Source organism: Passer domesticus, chromosome 32 (genome assembly GCF_036417665.1).
Source record: "Passer domesticus isolate bPasDom1 chromosome 32, bPasDom1.hap1, whole genome shotgun sequence".
NCBI classification, from domain to species: domain Eukaryota; kingdom Metazoa; phylum Chordata; class Aves; order Passeriformes; family Passeridae; genus Passer; species Passer domesticus.
In genome coordinates, this window is record NC_087505.1 from 1,567,880 (window position 1) to 1,588,290 (window position 20,411).

Below are 20,411 nucleotides of genomic sequence, written 5' to 3' on the forward strand. Positions count from 1 at the left end.
CACATCGCTTAGCTAAGTCGGATTCAGACCCAATCCTTCGCATGTTAGAAGCTACTTCCTATCCCTAAACGAATCCAACCCTAACCTAACCAATTCCTGTTGGCTATGTTACGATGTCAAACCACCCTTTTACGAAGGAGTCGCCTTAGATACCCCTTTCACATATTCCTCAGCAGACGCCCCTCACCAATGCAGATGGGACACTCCCCACAAAGGAATCACCCTGAGTCAGGTCACGGGGGAGGGGGAGATGCTTTGGAAATACAGCCCTAACTAGGCGGGAAGGCAACGTGTGCACCAAAGTAGTCAAACCCGACAGGAGAAAAAAGTGGGTAGTCCCCATCCGCATCGGGCATGTGGGTTTGCCAAAGATCCGGAGTGAGTCCCTGTGTGTTCCTAGACAAATTCAATGACTCAACAGACTTCTGTGTCCAAGTCTTAATCGTTCCCAGGATCCTGTATCACTCAGACGAGGAGGTGTACCAACTCCTCGGAGAACCCAGCCGACTCCACAAGAGAGAAATAATAACAGGCATAACAATCGCAATGTTGCTCGGCCTAGGAGCGGCAGGAACAGCAACGGGAGTCGCGGCCTTGGCGACCCATCACCAAGGTTTTGTCCCAGCTGCAGAGGACCGTCGACGAGGATCTACAGAGAATAGAAAAATCCATATCCTTTCTAGAGAAATCAGTTTCCTCACTTTCAGAGGTGGTCCTGCAGAACAGGCGAGGACTGGACCTCCTACTCATGCAACAAGGAGGCCTGTGCGCCGCCTTGAAGGAGGAATGCTGTTTCTACGCAGACCACACAGGAGTCGTCGAGACTCCATGGCAGAACACCGAAACAGACTGGCTCAGAGACAGAGAGACAGAGACGACCAACAAAGCTGGTTCGAATCCTGGTTCAATCAATCACCATGGCTAACCACTCTAATTTCTTCCCTAATAGGTCCGTTAGCAATCCTGCTTCTAGCCGTCACCTTCGGACCGTGCCTACTGAACAAGCTAGTCTCATTCGTCCGGACCCGCTTGGAACGGACCAACATCCTGCTCTTAGGCAGACATCCGATGCTGTGAATTCAACAAGAAGTTCAACAGGGAACGCTGCCGGACGCAAGAACCCGAGAAAGAACTTGCCAGGCAGAAAAACTAACTCAGGAACCCAAATCCCCTTTCCTTGTCAAGCGACAACCTTAGATACCTCATATCAGCATGTAGACAACTACCTCATCCATTTGTGGGAGAAGGGGGGGGAGATGTGGCAGAGAGAATAGGGACAGGCGGTCGGAAGATTTCGGGCTGTCACGGAAACCTGATAGGGCCTCCCTCACCTGACTCCCAGAGATAAGCATAGCCGCAGGACAAGAGGCCAAGAATGTTGTAATCCCCCCAAGAATGTTGTAACCCTACCTAACACGGCCTCCACCCAGTCCCCTTACTAACCATATAAGGTAAAAGTCAGACCCCAAAGGTAGGGGAAGGACCAAGGGTATATATACCGAGGAGAAAACCAATAAAGGGCCTTTGGACCGTCTATCACATTGATGTCTGCGTGTCCTTAGCCCGAGCGGCCAAGAGCATTGGGCCGTCGTGCTGCGTTTCCTTAGAACCAGGTCGCTACAACAGTGGGGGCAGTTTGGAGGGGGTTTGGGGCAGTTTGGGGGGGTGTTTGGGGCAGTTTTGAGGGGGTCTGGGGTAGTTTTGTGAGGTTTGGGGCAGTTCTGAGAGGGTTTGGGGCAGTTTAGAGGGATCTAGGCAGTTTTGGGAGGTGTTTCGGGTAGTTTTGAGGGTGTTTGGGGCAGTTTGGGGGTGTCTGGGGCAGTTTTGAGGTAGTTTAAAGGGTGTTTGGGGGGGTCTGGGATAGTTTTGAGGTACTTTGGGGCAGTTTGGGGGGGGTCTGGCAGCAGTTTTGGGGGGCTGGGGCACTTTGGGATCAACACTGGGGCAGCTGGGGGGGAGCTGAGGACATTTGGGGGGTTCAGGGGCAGTTTGGGGTCACACCTGGGGCAGTTTGGGGGGTTCAGGGGCAGTTTTGGGGGGGGGTTCCAGGTCCCCCCCAGCCGTGTGACCCCTCCCCAATTCGGGGTGTCCCCCCCCAGGCTGAGGGTGGCCCCCCGGGCCCTGCTGTGCTGCCCCCCGAGAGCCTCGAGAGCCCCCCAGAGCTCCAGCACCGCGGGCAGGTACGGGGGGACCCCAAAAACACCCCAAAAACCCTGTGGAGAACCCCAAAAACCCATGGGAACCCTAAAAATCCTGTATAAAACCCCACGGGGGACCCCAAAAAGCCCAGAGGGGGGCTGAGGGTGACCCTGGGGGTGGCCCCAGGTGGGTGGGAGAGGTTCAAGAGTGACCCTGCTCCCCCTTTGGGTCACCTGGGGGTGTCCCTGTCCCCAAGGGGGTGACCCCAGTCCCCGTGAGGTGCCCTTGGTGTCCCCCTCCCCACAGCCCCATGGCCGTGGCAGTGTCCTCGTGTCACTGTGAGGTCCCCTCAGTGTCCCCCTCCCCAGGCCCCATTGGTGTCCCCCTGTCCCTCCAAGTCCCTTCAGTGTCCCCTCCCCACAGCCCTGTGGCCATGGCAGCACCCCCAGACCCATCTGTGTCCCCAGACCCTCTGAGGTCCCCTCAGTGTCCCGTGGCCATGGCAGTGTCCCTAGGCCCGTCAGTGTCCCCCTGTCCCTCCGAGTCCCTCACGGTGTCCCCTCCTTGGCCATGGCAGCGCCCCCCACACCCCGCAGTGTCCCCAGACCCAGCAATGTCCCCCAATCCCTCACGGTGTCCCCTCCCCACAGCCCTGTGGCCATGGCAGCACCCCCCAGCCCCCTCAGTGTCCCCAGGCCCATTTGTGTCCCCAGACCCAGCAATGTCCCCCCGGGTCCCTCATGGTGTCCCCAGGCTGGTCAGTGTCCCCAGGTCCCTCACGGTGTCCCCAGCCCCCTCAGTGTCCCCAGGTCCCTCACGGTGTCCCCAGGCTGGTCAGTGTCCCCCAGTCCTCTCAGAGTGTCCCCTCCCCACAGCCCCCCAGCCATGGCAGCGCCCCCCAGCCCCCCGCAGTGTCCCCAGGCCCATTGGTGTCCCCCAGTCTCTCACGGTGTCCCCTCCCCACAGTCCCCCAGTCATGGCAGTGTCCCCAGTCTCTCACAGTGTCCCCCGGTCCCTCACGGTGTCCCCAGGCTGGTCAGTGTCCCCCGGTCCTCTCACAGTGTCCCCTCCCCGCAGCCTGTGGCCATGGCATTGTCCCCAGCCCCCTCAGTGTCCCCTGGTCCCTCACGGTGTCCCCAGGCTGGTCAGTGTCCCCCAGTCTCTCAGAGTGTCCCCTCCCTGCAGCCCCCCGGCCATGGCATTGCCCCCAGCCCCTCAGTGTCCCTCAGCCCCCTCAGTGTCCCCCAGTCCCTCACGGTGTCCCCAGCCCCCTCAGTGTCCCCCAGTCCCTCACAGTGTCCCCCAGCCCCCTCCAGTGTCCCCCAGTCCCTCACAGTGTCCCCAGGCCCATTGGTGTCCCCCGGTCTCTCACGGTGTCCCCTCCCCGCAGCCCTGTGGCCATGGCACTGCCCCCAGCCCCCCCGCGTGTCCCCAGGCCCATTGGTGTCCCCCGGTCCCTCACGGTGTCCCCTCCCCGCAGCCCCCCGGCCATGGCAGCCCCCCCAGTGTCCCCGGGCCCCCCGGGCGGGCTGGTGGCGGTGGCGCAGGTGACGAGCACGGCGGACAAGGAGCACAACTGGCGGCAGTGCTCGGGCGCTGGTTGCGGCGCGCGGCGGCCGCGGGGGCCCGCGCCGTGTTCCTGCCCGAGGCCTTCGACTTCATCGGGGACAGTCCCCAGCACAGCCTGGCGCTGGCAGAGCCCCTGCACGGGGACACCGTGCGGCGCTACCGCCAGCTGGCCAGGTACGGGCACCGCTGGCACCGCGTGTCACCGGGGTGGCACCGTGTGTCACACCGGGGGTGGCACCGTGTGTCACCAGGGATTGTCTGTGTGTGTCACCGGGATGGCACCGTGTGTACCCAGGGGATGGTACCGTGTGTCATCAGGGGATGGCACTGTGTGTACCCAGGGGTGGCATCGTGCGTCCCCAGGGGATGGCACCGTGTGTCCCCCAGGGGTGGCACTGTGTGTACCCAGGGGATGGCACCGTGTGTCACCAGGGATTGTCTGTGTGTGTCCCCAGGGGGATACCACTGTGTGTCCCCAGGGGTGGCACTGTGTGTACCCAGGGGATGGCACCATGTGTCATCAGGGATTGTCTGTGTGTGTCATCAGGAATTGTCTGTGTGTGTCCCCAGGGGATACCACTGTGTGTCCCCAGGGGATGGCACTGTGTGTACCCAGAGAATGTGATGGTGTGTCCCCAGGGGTGGCACCGTGGTCACCAGGGGATGGCACCGTGTGTCCCCAGGGATTGTCAGTGTGTGTCCCCAGGGGTGTCACTCTGTGTCACCGGCGATTGTAAGCATGTGTCACCAGGGGATGTCACCTTGTGTCCCCGGGGAATGTGATCTTCTGTCCCATGGGGATGTCAGTGTGTGTCCCCAGGCCATGTCAGTCTGTGTCCCCAGGGAATGTCACCATTTGTCCCCAGGCCGTGTCCCTCTGTGTCCCCAGGGGAATGTGACGTGTGGCTCTCCCTCGGTGGCTTCCACGAGCGTGGCCAGGACTGGGACAGCACCGGCCGCATCTACAACTGTCACCTGCTGCTGGACAGCTCGGGTGGGACACGGCCCTTCCTGAGCCCTGCGCCACCCTCGTGCCACCCCGCGTCCCCCCAGGCCCTGTGTCCCCACCCCTTGGCTGTCCCTGTGTCCCCACGTGTGCCACCATTCCCAACCCCCGTGGTGGCTGTCCCCAGTGTCCCCAGTCCCCTGGTGGTGGCTGTCCCCAGGCGCGCTGGTGGCCGTGTACCTGCACCATTCCCAATCTCCATGGCTGTCCCTGACTGAACCCAGTGTCCCCCAACCCTGCGGTGGCTGTCCCCAGTGTCCCCAACCCCCGTGGTGGTGCCTATGCCCAGTGTCCCCACCCCCCGTGGCTGTCCCCAGTGTCCCCAACCCCCGTGGCTGTCCCCAGGCGCGCTGGTGGCTGTCCCCAGTGTCCCCCAACCCCTGTGGCTGTCCCCAGGCGCGCTGGTGGCTGTCCCCAGTGTCCCCAGCCCCACGGTGGCTGTCCCCAGTGTCCCCAACCCCTGTGGCTGTCCCCAACCCCCGTGGCTGTCCCCAGGCGCGCTGGTGGCTGTCCCCAGTGTCCCCAACCCCCGTGGCTGTCCCCAGGCGCGCTGGTGGCTGTCCCCAGTGTCCCCCACCCCCCGTGGCTGTCCCCAGGCGCGCTGGTGGCTGTCCCCAGTGTCCCCAACCCCCGTGGCTGTCCCCAGGCGCGCTGGTGGCTGTCCCCAGTGTCCCCACCCCCCGTGGCTGTCCCCAGGCGCGCTGGTGGCTGTCCCCAGTGTCCCCAACCCCCGTGGCTGTCCCCCAGGCGCGCTGGTGGCTGTCCCCAGTGTCCCCCAGCCCCACGGTGGCTGTCCCCAGTGTCCCCAACCCCTGTGGGCTGTCCCCAGCCGTGGCGGTGGCTGTCTCCAGTGTCCCCAACCCCCCGTGGCTGTCCCCAGTGTCCCCCAACCCCCGTGGCTGTCCCCAGCCGCAGTAGTGGCTGTCCCCAGTGTCCCCAACCCCCGTGGCTGTCCCCAGCCCCACGGTGGCTGTCCCCAGTGTCCCCAACCCCCGTGGCTGTCCCCAGCCCCACGGTGGCTGTCCCCCAGTGTCCCCAACCCCCGTGGCCTGTCCCCAGGCGCGCTGGTGGCTGTCCCCAGTGTCCCCAACCCCCGTGGCTGTCCCCAGGCGCGCTGGTGGCTGTCCCCAGTGTCCCCAACCCCCGTGGCTGTCCCCAGGCGCGCTGGTGGCCGCGTACCGCAAGCTGCACCTGTTTGACGCGGCGCTGCCGGGGGCGCCGGCGCTGTGCGAGAGCTCCTTCACCAACCCTGGCCGGGAGCTGCTGCCCCCCATCGACACCCCCGTGGGCAAGGTACGGCCCCTGCCCCTGTCCCCTGCTGTCCCCAAGTGTCCCCAAGTGTCCCCTGCCCTCGCTGATCCCCGGTGTTCCCAGAGAAACCTGGGGCTGGCCGTGTGTCACAGCCTGAGCTGGCCCTGCCCCGATCCTAACCCAGCCCTGAACCCAGCCCCTGACCCACACAACGCCCAGGGCTGTCCCTGGGTGTCCCAGGGTGTCCCTGCATGTCCCCAAGTGTCCCTGGGTGTCCCCTGCCCTCACCGATCTCCGGTATTCCCAGAGAAACCTGGGCCTGGCCGTGTGTCACAGCCTGGGCTGGCCCTGCCCCGATCCTAACCCAGCCCTGAACCCAACCCTGATCCCACAATGCCCAGGGTGTCCCAGGGTGTCCCTGCATGTCCCCAAGTGTCCCTGGGTGTCCCAGGGTGTCCCTGCATGTCCCCAAGTGTCCCCGTGTGTCCCCTGCCCTCGCTGACCCCTGGTATTCCCAGAAAAAGCTGGGATTGGCCGAGTGCTGTGGCCTGTGGGTCCTGGAGCTGGCCCTGTCCTGACCCTCACCCCCGACCCCCCATGGCCCCAGGGTGTCCCCAATGTCCCCAGTGTCCCCCTCCCTGTCCCCCCAGGTGGGGCTGGCCGTGTGCTACGACCTGCGTTTCCCGGAGCTGGCCCAGGCCCTGCGCGGGGCCGGTGCCCAAATCCTGACCTACCCCTCGGCCTTCACCGTGCCCACCGGAGCCGCGCACTGGGAGGTGAGGGGGCACCCCGGGGGGCTTGGGGACACCCCTGGGAGACTGGGGACACCCCCGGGGGGGGCTTGGGGACACCCACAGGGGTGTTGCAGACATTCCTTGGGGGGGGTTGGGGGCACCCTGGGGGGAGTGGGGACACCCACACCCTGAGGAGGGTTTGGGGGTGCCTGTTCCATTGAGTGCCCCCCATGTCCCCCTGGTTCTGTCCCCTGGGTGACACCGCTGTCCCTGCAGGTGCTGCTGTGTGCCCATGCCCCCTGTGTCCCTCTCGGTGACACCAATGTCCCTTTTCAGTGACACTGGTGTCCCCTCAGGTGCTGCTGTGTGCCCATGCCATCGAGTGCCCCCCATGTCCCCCTTGGTGACAGCACTGTCCCTGTGGGTGCTGCTGTGTGCCCATGCCCCCTGTGTCCCCCATGTCCCCTTGGTGACAGCGCTGTCCCCGCAGGTGCTGCTGCGTGCCCGTGCCATCGAGTGCCAGTGCTACGTGGTGGCCGCGGCGCAGACCGGCCGCCACAACGCCAGCCGCGCGTCCTTCGGCCACTCGCTGGTGGCCGACCCCTGGGGCACCGTGGTGGCCCAGTGCCACGAGGGGCCGGGGGCTGTGCCTGGCCCACATCGACCTGGCCTACCTGGAGCAGGTGCGCCGGGAGCTGCCCGTGCACGGCCACCGCCGCGGGGACATCTACGGGGCCCTGCCGGGGACGCCGGGGACACCGGGGACACCGGGGACGTGAGACCCGCCTGGAAATTGCACTGGGTTTGCTCTTCTGTGCCCAGAGGGGGATGGCACCACGTGTGCCCCCTTTCTGTTTGGGGGTGTCAGATGGCACCACGTGTGCCCCCTTTCTGTTTGGGGGTGTCAAATTTCCGTCAATATAGCCCTAAATCAGCCCCAAATCTGCACCAATTCAGCCCCAATCTGCACCAAGTCAGCCCAAAGTCAGCCCAAATCTGCACCAATTCAGCCCAAATCTGCACCAAGTCAGCCCAAAGTCAGCCCCAAATCTGCACCAATTCAGCCCCAAATCTGCACCAAGTCAGCCCCAAATCAGCCCCAAATCTGCACCAAATCAGCCCCAAATCTGCACTAAGTCAGCCCAAAGTCAGCCCTAAATCTGCACCAAGTCAGCCCAAAATCTGCACCAAGTCAGCCCCAAATCTGCACCAATACAGCCCCAAATCTGCACCAATACAGCCCAAATCTGCACCAATACAGCCCCAAATCTGCACTAAGTCAGCCCAAAGTCAGCCCTAAATCTGCACCAATTCAGCCTCAAATTAGCCCCAAATCTGCACCAATCAGCCCCAAATCTGCACCAATTCAGCCCCAAATTAGCCCCAAGTCTGCACCAATTCAGCCCAAATCTGCACCAATTCAGCCCAAATCTGCACAAATACAGGCCAAAATCTGCACCAATACAGCCCCAAATCTGCACCAATTCAGCCCCAAATCTGCACCAATTCAACCCCAAATCTGCACCAATTCAGCCCCAAATCTCCATCAACTCAGCCCCAAATCAGTCCAAATCTGCCCTTTTATTCCCAAATGGAACAGCACAACATGTCCCCCCTTTCTCTTTGTGGGTGTCAAATTTCCATCAATTCAGCCCCAAATCTGCACCAATTCAGCCCCAAATCTGCCCTTTTATTCCCAAAATTGAATGGTAGAATGTGTCTCCCTTTCTTTATTGGGGGGTCCCAAATCTCCCCCAAATTAGTCCCACCTCTGCATTAATTCAGCCCCAAATATCCCCCCAGATCAATCCAAATCTGCACCAATTCAGCCCTGAATCAGCCCCAAATCTGCCCTTTTGTCCCCAAAATGGAATGGCACAATGTGTCCCCCCCTTTTCTTTATTGGGGGTCCCAAATCAGCCCCAAATCTCCAACTCAGCCCTAAATCAACCCCAAATGTCCCACAAATCAGCCCCAAATCACCATTAATTCAGCCCCAAATATTCCCCTAAATCAGCCCCAAATCTGCCCTTTTTATCCCCAAAATCGAATGGCACAATGTGTCCTCCCTGCTCTTTTTGGGGTCCCAATTCAGCCCCAAATTTGCTCCAATTCTGCATCAATTTAGTCCAAAACTGACCCTGAATCTGCCCCAAATCTGCTCTAATTCACCCCAAAATGTGCATCAATTCAACCCCAAATCTTCCCCAATTCACCCCAAATTTGCACTGAATCAGCACTTTTGTCCCCAAAAGGGATTTCTTTTTGGGGGGGTTTCCCCTTTTTTTTGGGGGGCGGTTCTGAGGGGAGGAATTTCTTTTTATTGAAATTTGAAAAATACAAAAATCCCAGAAAATTACCTCAAAGTGTGGAGGAATTTGGGATGGGAGGGATTGGGGACAACCCTGAAACCCCCAAGTGCTGGGTGGGAATGAGGGAAAAAACAAGGAAAATGGGAAAAAAACTTCATCCCTGTTGGGTTTTGGGGGGAAATGGGGATTTTTTTGGGGGGAAAACAGGGATTTTGAGGAGGAAAATGGAATTTGGGGGAAATTGCCATTTGCTTTTTGTCGTTTTTAATGGATATAAAAGAGGGAAAATGAGGGAAAAACATGGAAAACACAAAGAAGAGGAATTTGATAAGGAAATTGAGGAATTGATGGGGAAATTGAGGAATTCTGGAATATTCCACACCCCCAATCCCCAAATCCCAGCACCAATGGGATTTTTGCCTTTTCATCACCATTTTTAATAGATAAAAAGAAAAAACAGGAGGGAAACCCATGGAAAACACAAGGAGAACCCATCAGGACCCCAAAAGCACCAAAGCCTGGAATATCCCACAGCTCCACCCCAGAATATTCCATTGTTCCTGGGCTTCCCACACTCAAATCCCCAATTCGCCTGACGCGCCGCACCAATGGGGTTGTTGCCTTTTTCTCACCATTTTTAATGGATAAAAAAGAAAATAGGGAGAAAACATGGAAAACACAAGGAGGAACTGACAGGGAAAAGTGAGGAATTCTGGAATATTCCACACCCCCAATCCCCAAATCCCAGCGTGTCGCACCAATGGGATTTTTTGCCTTTTCATCACCATTTTTAATGGATAAAATGAAAATAGGGGAAAAAACATGGAAAGCACAAAGAGAATGAGGAACTGACAGGGAGAAGTGAGGAATTCTGGAATATTCCACACCCCCAATCCCCAAATCCCAGCGTGTCGCACCAATGGGATTTTTTGCCTTTTCATCACCATTTTTAATGGATACAAAAGAAAAAACAGGAGGGAAAACACAAGGAGAACCCATCAGGACCCCCAGAAAGCTCCCGGAATCCCCCACACCTCCACCCCTCCCCAAATCCGTGAGCGGGCTCCGCGCGGGCACCTCCGCGGGAGAGGAAAACAAAACCAAAAAATCCCGGAAAAAAAAAAAAAAACAACCCAAAAAAAAAACCCCCCAAAAACTGGGGGTGGATCCCTCAGGGAGCCGTGTGGAGCATCAAGTTCCTGAGGAGTTTCTGGCGGCCCAGCTCGTAATCCTCCTCGTCCACGTTGACCAGCAGCTTGATGGCCTCGTGGCCCACGGCCTGTTTGAGCGAGTCCGTGATGAAGACGCCCTTGAGGGCCTCCAGGAGGGAGCCGTTGATGTAATCCCGCCAGAAGGCGTCGAGGTAGGTGAGCTCCGAGAATTTGATGTCGCAGATGATGGAGCCCAAATCCCGCGATTCAGGATGGTGTTGGCCTGGTTGAAGCGCTCGAACTGGCGCTCCAGCGGGTCCTGCTTGTTGGAGAAGACGTTGCCGTGCAGGGCGGAGTCGTGCTGGCAGTACTCGGCGCGCACGCGCAGGCGGATGTCTGGGGTGGGGGAAACAGGGGGGTTAGGGGTGTGGGATTGGGGAATGTGGGGTTTGGGCTGGGGGAATGTGGGGTTTAGGGGATTGGGGGGGAAAACGGGGGGTTTGGGGGGAAACGGGGAGTCGTGCTGGCAGTACTCGGCACGCACGCGCAGGCGGATGTCTGGGTGGGGGGAAAACATGGGGTTGGGGGGAAAATGGGGGTTGGGGGGAAAAACGGGGGTTTGGGGGTTTGGGGTGGGGGGATGTGGGGTTTTGGGGGGTTTGGGATTGAGGGGAATGGGGGGTTTAGGGGTTTGGAGGGAAAACGGGGAGTCGTGCTGGCAGGTACTCGGCACGCACGCGCAGGCGGATGGCTGGGGTGGGGGGAAAATGGGGGTTAGGGGATGTGGGAATGGGGGAATGTGGGGTTTGGGGTTGGGATTGGGGGAATGGGGGGTTTAGGGATTGGGGGAATATGGGGTTAGGGGGGAAAACGGGGAGTCGTGCTGGCAGTACTTGGCACGCACGCGCAGGCGGATGTCTGGGGTGGGGAAAATGGGGGTTAGGGGGGAAAACGGGTTTGGGTGGGGGGATGTGGGGCTTGGGGGGTTTGGGGTTGAGGGAATGTGGAGTTTAGGGGGTTTGGGATTGAGGGGAATGTGGGGTTTGGGGGGAAAACAGGGAGTCGTGCTGGCAGTACTCGGCGCACACGCGCAGGCGGATGTCTGGGGTGGGGGGAAATGGGGTTAGGGGGTGTGGGATTGGGGAATGTGGGGTTTGGGGTTGGGATTGGGGGAATGGGGGGGTTTAGGGATTGGGGTGAATATGGGGTTAGGGGGGAAAACGGGGGGTTGTGCTGGGAGTACTTGGCATGCACGCGCAGGCGGATGTCTGGGGTGGGGAAAACAGCGGGGTTAGGGGGTGTGGGATTGGGGAATGTGGGGTTTGGGACTGGGGGAATGTGGGGTTTGGGGGGTTTGGGGCTGGGGGAATGTGGGGTTTAGGAATTGGGGGGGAAAACGGGGGGTTAGGGGGTTTGGAGGGAAAACGGGGAGTTGTGCTGGCAGTACTCGGCACGCACGCGCAGGCGGATGTCTGGGTGGGGAAAATGGGGTTAGGGGGGAAAACGGGTTTGGGGTGGGGGGATGTGGGGTTTGGGGTTGAGGGAATGTGGAGTTTAGGGGGTTTGGGATTGAGGGAATGTGGGGATTAGGGGGTTTGGGGGAAAACGGGGAGTCATGCTGGGAATACTCGGCACGCACGCACAGGCGGATGGCTGGGTGGGGAAAACGGGGGTTGGGGGGAAAACGGGGGTTAGGGGGTGTGGATTGGGGAATGTGGGGTTTGGGGCTGGGGGAATGTGGGGTTTAGGGGATTGGGGGGAAACGGGGGGTTTGGGGGAAAACGGGGAGTCGTGCTGGCAGTACTCGGCACGCACACGCAGGCGGATGTCTGGGTGGGGGGAAAATGGGTTGGGGGGAAAATGGGGGTTGGGGGAAAACGGGGTTAGGGGTTTGGGGTGGGGGGATGTGGGGTTTGGGGTTCAGGAATGGGGGGTTTAGGGGGTTTGGGATTGAGGGGAATGGGGGGTTTAGGGGGTTTGGAGGGAAAACGGGGAGTCGTGCTGGCAGTACTCGGCGCGCACGCGCAGGCGGATGGCTGGGTGGGGGGAAAATGGGGTTAGGGGGTGTGGGATTGGGGAATGTGGGGTTTAGGGTGTTTGGGGTTGGGGTTTTAAGGGGTTTGGGATTGAGGGGAATGTGGGGTTTAGGGGGGAAACGGGGAGTCGTGCTGGCAGTACTCAGTGCGCACGCGCAGGCGGATGGCTGGGGTGGGGGAAACGGGTTAGGGGATGTGGGGTGGGGGAATGTGGGGTTTGGGGTTGGATTGGGGGAATGGGGGGTTTAGGGATTGGGGGAATATGGGGTTAGGGGAAAACGGGGGGTTAGGGGTTTGGGGGGAAAACGGGGAGTCGTGCTGGCAGTACTCGGCGCGCACGCGCAGGTGGATGGCTGGGGTGGGGGGAAAATGGGGTTAGGGGGTGTGGGATTGGGAATGTGGGGTTTGGGGCTGGGGGAATGTGGGGATTAGGGGATTGGGGGGAAAACGGGGGGTTTGGGGGTCTGGGAGGAAAACGGGGAGTTGTGCTGGGAGTACTCGGCGGCGCACGCGCAGGCGGATGGCTGGGTGGGGGAAACGGAGTTAGGGGGGAAAACGGGGAGATGTGGTGTTTAGGGGGTTTGGGATTGGGGGAATGTGGAGTTTAGGGGGTTTGGATTGAGGGAATGTGGGATTAGGGGGTTTGGGGGGAAAACGGGGAGTCGTGCTGGGAATACTCGGCACGCACGCACAGGCGGATGGCTGGGTGGGGAAAACGGGGGTTGGGGGGGAAAACAGGGGGGTTAGGGGGTGTGGGATTGGGGAATGTGGGGTTTGGGGTTGGGGGAATGTGGGGTTTAGGGGATTGGGGGGGGAAACGGGGGGTTTGGGGGGAAAACGGGGAGTCGTGCTGGCAGTACTCGGCACGCACACGCAGGCGGATGGCTGGGTGGGGGAAAATGGGGGTTGGGGAAAACAGGGGTTTGGGGTAGGGAAACGGGGGTTAGGGGGTTTGGGGTTGGGGGAATGTGGGGTTTAGGGGGTTTAGGGTTGGGGGGTTGTGGGGTTAGGGATTGGGGGAATGGGGGGTTTAGGGGGTTTGGGGTTGAGGGGAATGTGGGGCTTAGGGGGTTGGGGGGAATGTGGGGTTTAGGGGGTTTGGGAATGGGGGAGTGTGCAGTTTAGGGACTGGGGGAAATGTGGGAAATTTCCCAGTCTTGGGATGTCTCACACATTGGGGATCCCAATCCTAATTCTGTATTCCCAATACCAAATCCCCATTTACCACAGGTCTGTTTCTCCCTGGGGATCCCAATCCCACATTCCCACATTCCCGATCCCACATTCCCGATCCCCAAACCCCTCTCACCGCAGGTCTGTTTCTCCCTGGGGATCCCAATCCCACATTCCCACATTCCCAATCCCACATTCCCGATCCCAATCCCCTTCACCACAGCTCTGTTTCTCCCTGGGGATCCCAATCCCACATTCCCAATCCCAACCCCGATCCCCCTCAACCGCAGGTCTGTTTCTCCCTGGGGATCCCAATCCCACATTCCCAATCCCGACCCCGATCCCCCTCACCGCAGGTCTGTTTCTCCCTGGGGATCCCAATCCCAATCCAATCCCAATCCCCAATCCCAATCCCGATCCCCCTCACCGCAGGTCTGTTTCTCCTTGGGGTCGGGGGTCGCTGACTTCCTGCGTTTCCGTTGGCTCCCGAGGAGGCTCCGGGCCCGGCCCGGGCGCTTGGGGCCCAGCTGGGGCCCCCCGGGGGGCAGCACAGGGACGGGTGGGGGGCAGGCACTGGGACACGGGGGCACAAATGGGTTAGGGACCCCAAATCCAACCCCACAGACCCCAAATCCATCCAAATCCCACCCCGGGGGGCAGCACAGGGACGGGTGGGGGGCAGGCACTGGGACACGGGGGCACAAATGGGTTAGGGACCCCAAATCCAACCCCACAGACCCCAAATCCATCCAGGGAACCCCAAATCCATCCCAAATCCCACTCCAGGGAAAGAACAGGGACAGGTGGGGGGCAGGCACTGGGACATGGGGAGACATCGGGTCACTGACCCCAAATCCATCCAGGGAACCCCAAATCCATCCATTAGGTCTGGGCACAGTCCCCCAAACCCAGAGTGCTGAGAGGCTCCGGGGTTGGGAACTTTGGGATGACCCCAAATGGGAGTGATGATCCCAAACGGGGGGTGAAGATCCCAAATGAGGGTGTATCACCCCAAAAGAGGGTGATGATCCCAAATGGGGGGGTGACAATGATCCCATGGAGAGCTAGTGACCCCAAAAGGGGACAGTGACCCCAAAGGGTGACGACGACCCCAAATGGGGGTGACAGTGACCCCGAGGGGTCCGTACCTGATTTGTGGGGGTGGCCGAGGCCGGGCGGGGCCCCCCCGGGCGCGCGGGGGGTGACGTAGCGGATGGACGTCTCCTCCAGGTACTTGTCCACCAGGTCCGGGCACACTGGGAACGGGAACGGCACAGGAACGTCACGGGAATGGCAGATGACGGTGTGACCCCAATACCCCCATACACCGTGACAGTGACCCCATATATCGCGATATATCACGACAGGCACTCACCGGGGCGCCGCCTCTTGAGGCTGACGTAGGGCAGCAGGCCGTGGCGGGTGATGATGTCACCCCAATATCCCCATACCCTGATACACTGACCCCATATATCGCAATATATCGTGACATATTGCGACAGGCACTCACCGGGGCGCCGCCTCTTGAGGCTGACGCAGGGCAGCAGGTCGTGGCGGGTGAGGATGTGACCCCAATACCCCATACCCTGATACACTGACCCCATATATCGCGATATATCGTGATATATTGTGCCAGGCACTCACCGGGGCGCCGCCTCTTGAGGCTGACGCAGGGCAGCAGGTCGTGGGCGGGTGATGATGTGACCCCAATACCCCATACCCTGATACACTGACCCCATATATCGCGATATATCACGACAGGCACTCACCGGGGCGCCACCTCTTGAGGCTGACGCAGGGCAGCAGGCCGTGGCGGGTGATGATGTGACCCCAATACCCCATACCCTGATACACTGACCCCATATATCGCGATATATCACGATGTATCACACCAGGCACTCACCGGGGCGCCGTCTCTTGAGGCTGACGTAGGGCAGCAGGTCGTGGCGGGTGACAATGTCACCCCGATACCCCCATACCCCTGATACACTGACCCCATATATCAGGATATATCGTGACATATCGCGACAGGCACTCACCGGGGCGCCGCCTCTTGAGGCTGACGTAGGGCAGCAGGTCGTGGCGGGTGATGATGCGCAGCAGCTGCAGCAGCTGCCGCAGGTTGCTCTCGTCGCAGCGGCCCTGGCGCTCCAGGGCCAGCAGGAAGTCGCGGCCCGAGCGGATGCGGCCGCGCTCGGCCTCGTCCAGCACGTCCACGAAGAGGAAGGAGAGCACGCGCACGTCGCGGTGCGTCAGCTGCGCGCCCACGATGTCGAACATGCGGTGCAGCGAGTACAGCCCCTGCTCGCGCTCGCCCGGCTCCTCGGGCCACGGCACCGCGCCCGCGCCGCCGGCGGCACCGCCCGCGCCGGCGCCGCGCTTCCGGCCCGCCATGGGCACCTGGGGACACGGGACACGGGGTCAGTGGGACACGGGGTCAGTGGGACATGGCACTACTGCCACTGCCGGCCCGCCATGGGCACCTGGGGACACGGGACACGGGGTCAGTGGGACATGGCACTACTGCCACTGCCGGCCCGCCATGGGCACCTGGGGACATGGGACACAGGGACATGGAGTCAGTGGGACATGGTACCACTGGCACTGCCGGCCCGCCATGGGCACCTGGGGACACGGGGACACGGGGTCAGTGGGACACAGGGTCAGTGGGACATGGCACCACTGGCACTGCCAGCGCCGCGCTTCCGGCCCGCCATGGGCACCTGGGGACAGGGGGACACGGGACACGGGGTCAGTGGGACATGGCACACTGGCACTGCCACTGCCGGCCCGCCATGGGCACCTGGGGACACGGGACACGGGGTCAGAGGGACATGGCACTACTGGCACCGTCACTGCCATGCTTCTGGCCCACCATGGGCACCTGGGGACACAGGGACATGGGGTCAGTGGGACATGGCACTACTGCCACTGCCGGCCCACCATGGGCACCTGGGGACACGGGACACGGGGTCAGAGGGACATGGCACTACTGGCACCGTCACTGCCATGCTTCTGGCCCACCATGGGCACCTGGGGACACAGGGACATGGGTTCAGAGGGACATGACACTACTGGCACTGCCAGCGCCGCACTTCCAGCCCGCCGTGGGCACCTGGGGACACAGGGGACATGGGACACGGGGTCAGTGGGACATGGCACCACTGGCACTGCCACGCCTCCGGCCCACCATGGGCACTTGGGGACAATGGGACACGGGGTCAGCAGGGGGATCCAGGACTGAGCCTGCACTGCTGGCACTGCCATCCTGTGGGGTCCCAACCCAAATCCCCGGGGTTTCAATCAGGATCCCGACCCCACTGCCAAGGATTTTCCAGTGGGATCCTGACCCCAAGTCCTGGGGATTTTCCATTGGAACCCACTCAGGATCCTGACCCCAACCCCAGGGGTTTTCCTGTGGGATCCCAATCACAATCCTGGGGTTTCAATCAGGATCCCAACCCAAATCCCTGGGGTTTTCCATCAGGATCTCAACCCTAATCCCAGAGATTTTAGATCAGGATCCAGACCCCAATCCCAGGATTTTCTGTCAGGATCCTGACCTCAATCCTGGGGATTTTCTGGTGGAATCCACTCAGGATCCCAACCCAAATCCCTGGGGTTTTCCATCAGGATCTCAACCCTAATCCCAAGGATTTTCCTCAGGATCCCAATCCCAGAGATTTTCCATCAGGATCCAGACCCCAATCCTGGGGATTTTCCATCAGGATCCCAACCCCAATCCTGGGGATTTTCCACCAGGATTTTGCTCAGGACCCAGCCCTGGCTCAGCCTTTCCCTGGATCCAATCTCCCAAACAAAGGGAAAACATCGGGATCAGGACAGGAACCCCCCGCCCACCCCCAATTCCCTGCCAGCCTCCTCTCCAAGGAGGAAATTCCCAGAAAACCCCTGGAAAAAACAACCTGGCCCCCAGCTCCAGGGGGAAACAGGAATGGGAAGCACCTGGTGCCGTGATCCTGCTTTTTTTTAGGGAGTTTTCCTTAAAATGTCTCTTTTTTCCCCTGAATTTGGGAGGTGAATTGTACAAAAATTGGGAAAAATTCTTGGATTCGTCAGCACCGACCCCCCTGGAATGATCCTGGATGATTTTCCTCCTGTGGAAGCCAAAAAAAAAGCTGGGATTTGTTGTTGTGCTCCATGAAAATCCAAAGAAATCTGGGAAATTTTTCCTTCCCAAAGAAATCTGGGAAAAATGAGGTTTTATGGAAGTGCTGAAAAGGGAAATGTTGGGAATTAAACTTCAAAAAAAAAAAATCCCGAAAAATTGTTACATTCATTTCCAAGCAGGGAATTCTGACCATGGAAGAGATCCTGAGATTCCCATGGCTCCCAAAATCCCAAAATCCACAGGGGTGGGAGGTGGAAATCCCAAAAATCCATGGGTTTTCCTCAGAAAGAGCAGGAAAATCTCCCAGAAAAACACAAGAATCCCTTGGAAAATCCCTCCCACCCCCCTCTGGAGGCTTTTCCCAGGAAGAGAATTCCGGGAGCATTCAAATAATTTCGGGCTAAACGGGAAAAACGAGTTCCTGGAGCTTCCCAGGGCTCAGCCCCGCGGGATCCCTGTGGATATTTTGGGATTTTTCCCACTAAATCCCGGTCAGAATTCCACATTATCCCAGAAAACCCCAGCCTGGCTGGGGAGAAAGGCCCAAATTCCCAATTTTTGGGTGAATTTTCCGGGGGAATTGGACACGAGGGAGACTCCAGGTGAACTTTTCCCCCCCAGTTCCCGGGACAGGAACAATTCCCAAACAACTGGGGAAAAAACCCCACAAAAATTGGGATTAATCCCGAATTTTCCTTTTTTTTCTGATGAATTCCCCCTCCCAAATCCAGCGGGAATTCCCAAAAATCCATTCCCAGCCCCGATGAAGTGGATTTTTGGGAAGAAGAGGAGCTCCAGAGGCTGGGGAGGAGGAGGAGGAGGAGGAAGCTCCTGACAGAACGTCCCATGGAAAACCGGCTCTTCCAGGGGCTGCAGGAATTTGGGAATTCCCAGCCCTGGAACCAGCTGGGAATTGGAATTTAATTCCTGAGCCTCTCCAGGTCCATCAGGAGCCTCTGGATCCATCCCAGACCTCTCCAGGTCCATCAGGAGTTTCTGGATCCACCCCAAACTTCCCTGGATCCACCCCGAACCCCTTTGGATCCATCCTGAACCTCTCCAGATCCATCAGGACCCTCTGGATCCATCCCAGACTTCCCTGGATCCGTCCCAAACCCCTTTAGATCCATCAGGATCCTCTGAATCCACCCTGAGCCTCTCTGGATCCTTCTTGAACCTCTCTAGATCCATCAGGACCCTCTGCATCCATCCTTGGATCCATCCTGAACCTCTCTGGATCCATCAGGATCCTTTGGATCCATCCCAGAGCTCTCCAGATCCATCAGAACCTCTGGATCCATCCCTGCATCCATCCTGACTCTGTCCAGCTCCATCAGGACCTGCTGGATCCATCCCAAACCCCTTGAGATCCATCCTGAACCTCTCCAGATCCATTCTTGGGTCCATCCTGAACCTCTCTGGATCCATCAGGACCTCCTGGATCCATCCCAGAGCTCTCCAGATCCATCCTGAACCTCTCTGGATCCATCCCTGGATCCATCCCTCCCCTCTCCAGCTCCATCAGGACCTGCTGGATCCATCCCAAACCCCTCTGGATCCACCCTGAACTTCTCCAGATCCATCAGGATCTTCTGGATCCATCCCAAACCCCTTTGGATTCATCCTTGGATCCATCCCGAACCTCTCCAGATCCATCAGGACCCTTTGGATCCATCCCAGAGCTCTTCAGATCCTTCCTGAACCTCTCCAGCTCCATCAGGATCCTCTGGATCCATCCCTGGATTCACCCTGAACCTCTCTGGATCCATCAGGACCCTCTGGATCCATCCCAAACCCCCCTGGCTCCATCATGACCTTCCCTGGATCCATCCCAAACCTCTCCAGAGCCATCAGGACCCTCTGGATCCATCCTGAACCTCTCTGGATCCAGCCTTGGATCCATCCTGAACCTCTCCAGCTCCATCAGGACCTCCTGGATCCATCCCAGAGCTCTCCAGATCCATCCTGAACCTCTCTGGATCCATCCTGAACCTCTCAAAATCCATCAGGAGCCTCTGGATCCATCCCAAACTTCCCTGGATCCACCCCAAACCCCTTTAGATCCATCCCAGAGCTCTCCAGATCCATCCTGAACCTCTGGATCCATCCCTGGATCCACCCTGAACCTCTCCAGCTCCATCAGAACCTTCTGGATCCCTCCTTGGATCCACCCTGAACCTCTCCCAGATCCATCAGGACCCTCTGGCTCCATCCCTGGCTCCATCCCTCCCCTCTCCAGCCCCATCCCGACCTCCCCCGGCTCCCTCCCCTGCCCCACCCCGCATAAATCCCAGATCCACCCCAAACCCGACCCCAGACCCGACCCCAGACCCACCTCGGCCGTGCCGATCGCGGCTCCGGGCCGTCCTCGGCGCTCTCCGATCCCTTTTTTCCTCCTCTTTGCTTCTCCTTTCCAACAATCCCCCAAAAAACCAAAACAAAAAATCCCCAAAGTTCCAGAGGCCGGGATCGCTGTCAGTCCTTGCCGGAAAACTCCGGGTTTTATCCCCCCCTCCCCCCCAAAAAAAAACCCTTTTTAAATTATTTTTAATTTCCTAATTAATAATTTATCGAGGAAAAGCGTCGCCCTTAAGTCATGGCCGGTTCCAGGGCGAGCATTCCCGGGGCAGGAATTCCCTGGATCGCGGATTTCTCGCGGGTTTCGCTCGCTCAAAGCCAAAAGCGCAATAAAAAAACCCAAAAAAAGCTCGCTCGGCTGAAGAAATCCTCGGAATTTCATCCCGCTCCTGCTGCGCCTCAACCCCGGGATTGTCTGACCTCGGAGGAGCCGAAATCCCGGGGAAAAAACGGGGAAAGCGCTGTTAAATAAACAAAATACAAAAAGAAAAACCCCAAAAAACTCCGATTTGGCCGCGATTTCGGCTGAAATCGGCCCCAAATTCCGGCG

The 20,411-nt window shown here is 59.4% G+C and overlaps 2 protein-coding genes across 2 annotated transcripts; one reads left to right on the plus strand and one right to left on the minus strand.

The window, feature by feature from the left end:
* Positions 1-2,070: 2,070 nt before the first annotated feature.
* On the plus strand, positions 2,071-7,563 carry NIT1 (nitrilase 1). The gene is given in 8 exon segments (XM_064401607.1): positions 2,071-2,180; positions 3,620-3,737; positions 3,740-3,882; positions 4,575-4,702; positions 5,874-6,007; positions 6,616-6,741; positions 7,190-7,339; positions 7,341-7,563. Coding segments are annotated over 7 exon segments (927 nt in total). The 5' UTR covers positions 2,071-2,180; positions 3,620-3,629; the 3' UTR covers positions 7,479-7,563.
* Positions 7,564-9,625: 2,062 nt separating this feature from the next.
* On the minus strand, positions 9,626-19,844 carry DEDD (death effector domain containing). The gene is given in 7 exon segments (XM_064401461.1): positions 9,626-10,430; positions 10,433-10,558; positions 13,799-13,912; positions 13,915-13,944; positions 14,520-14,627; positions 15,411-15,771; positions 19,839-19,844. Coding segments are annotated over 6 exon segments (981 nt in total). The 5' UTR covers positions 15,766-15,771; positions 19,839-19,844; the 3' UTR covers positions 9,626-10,182.
* Between the last annotated feature and the right edge of the window lie 567 nt (positions 19,845-20,411).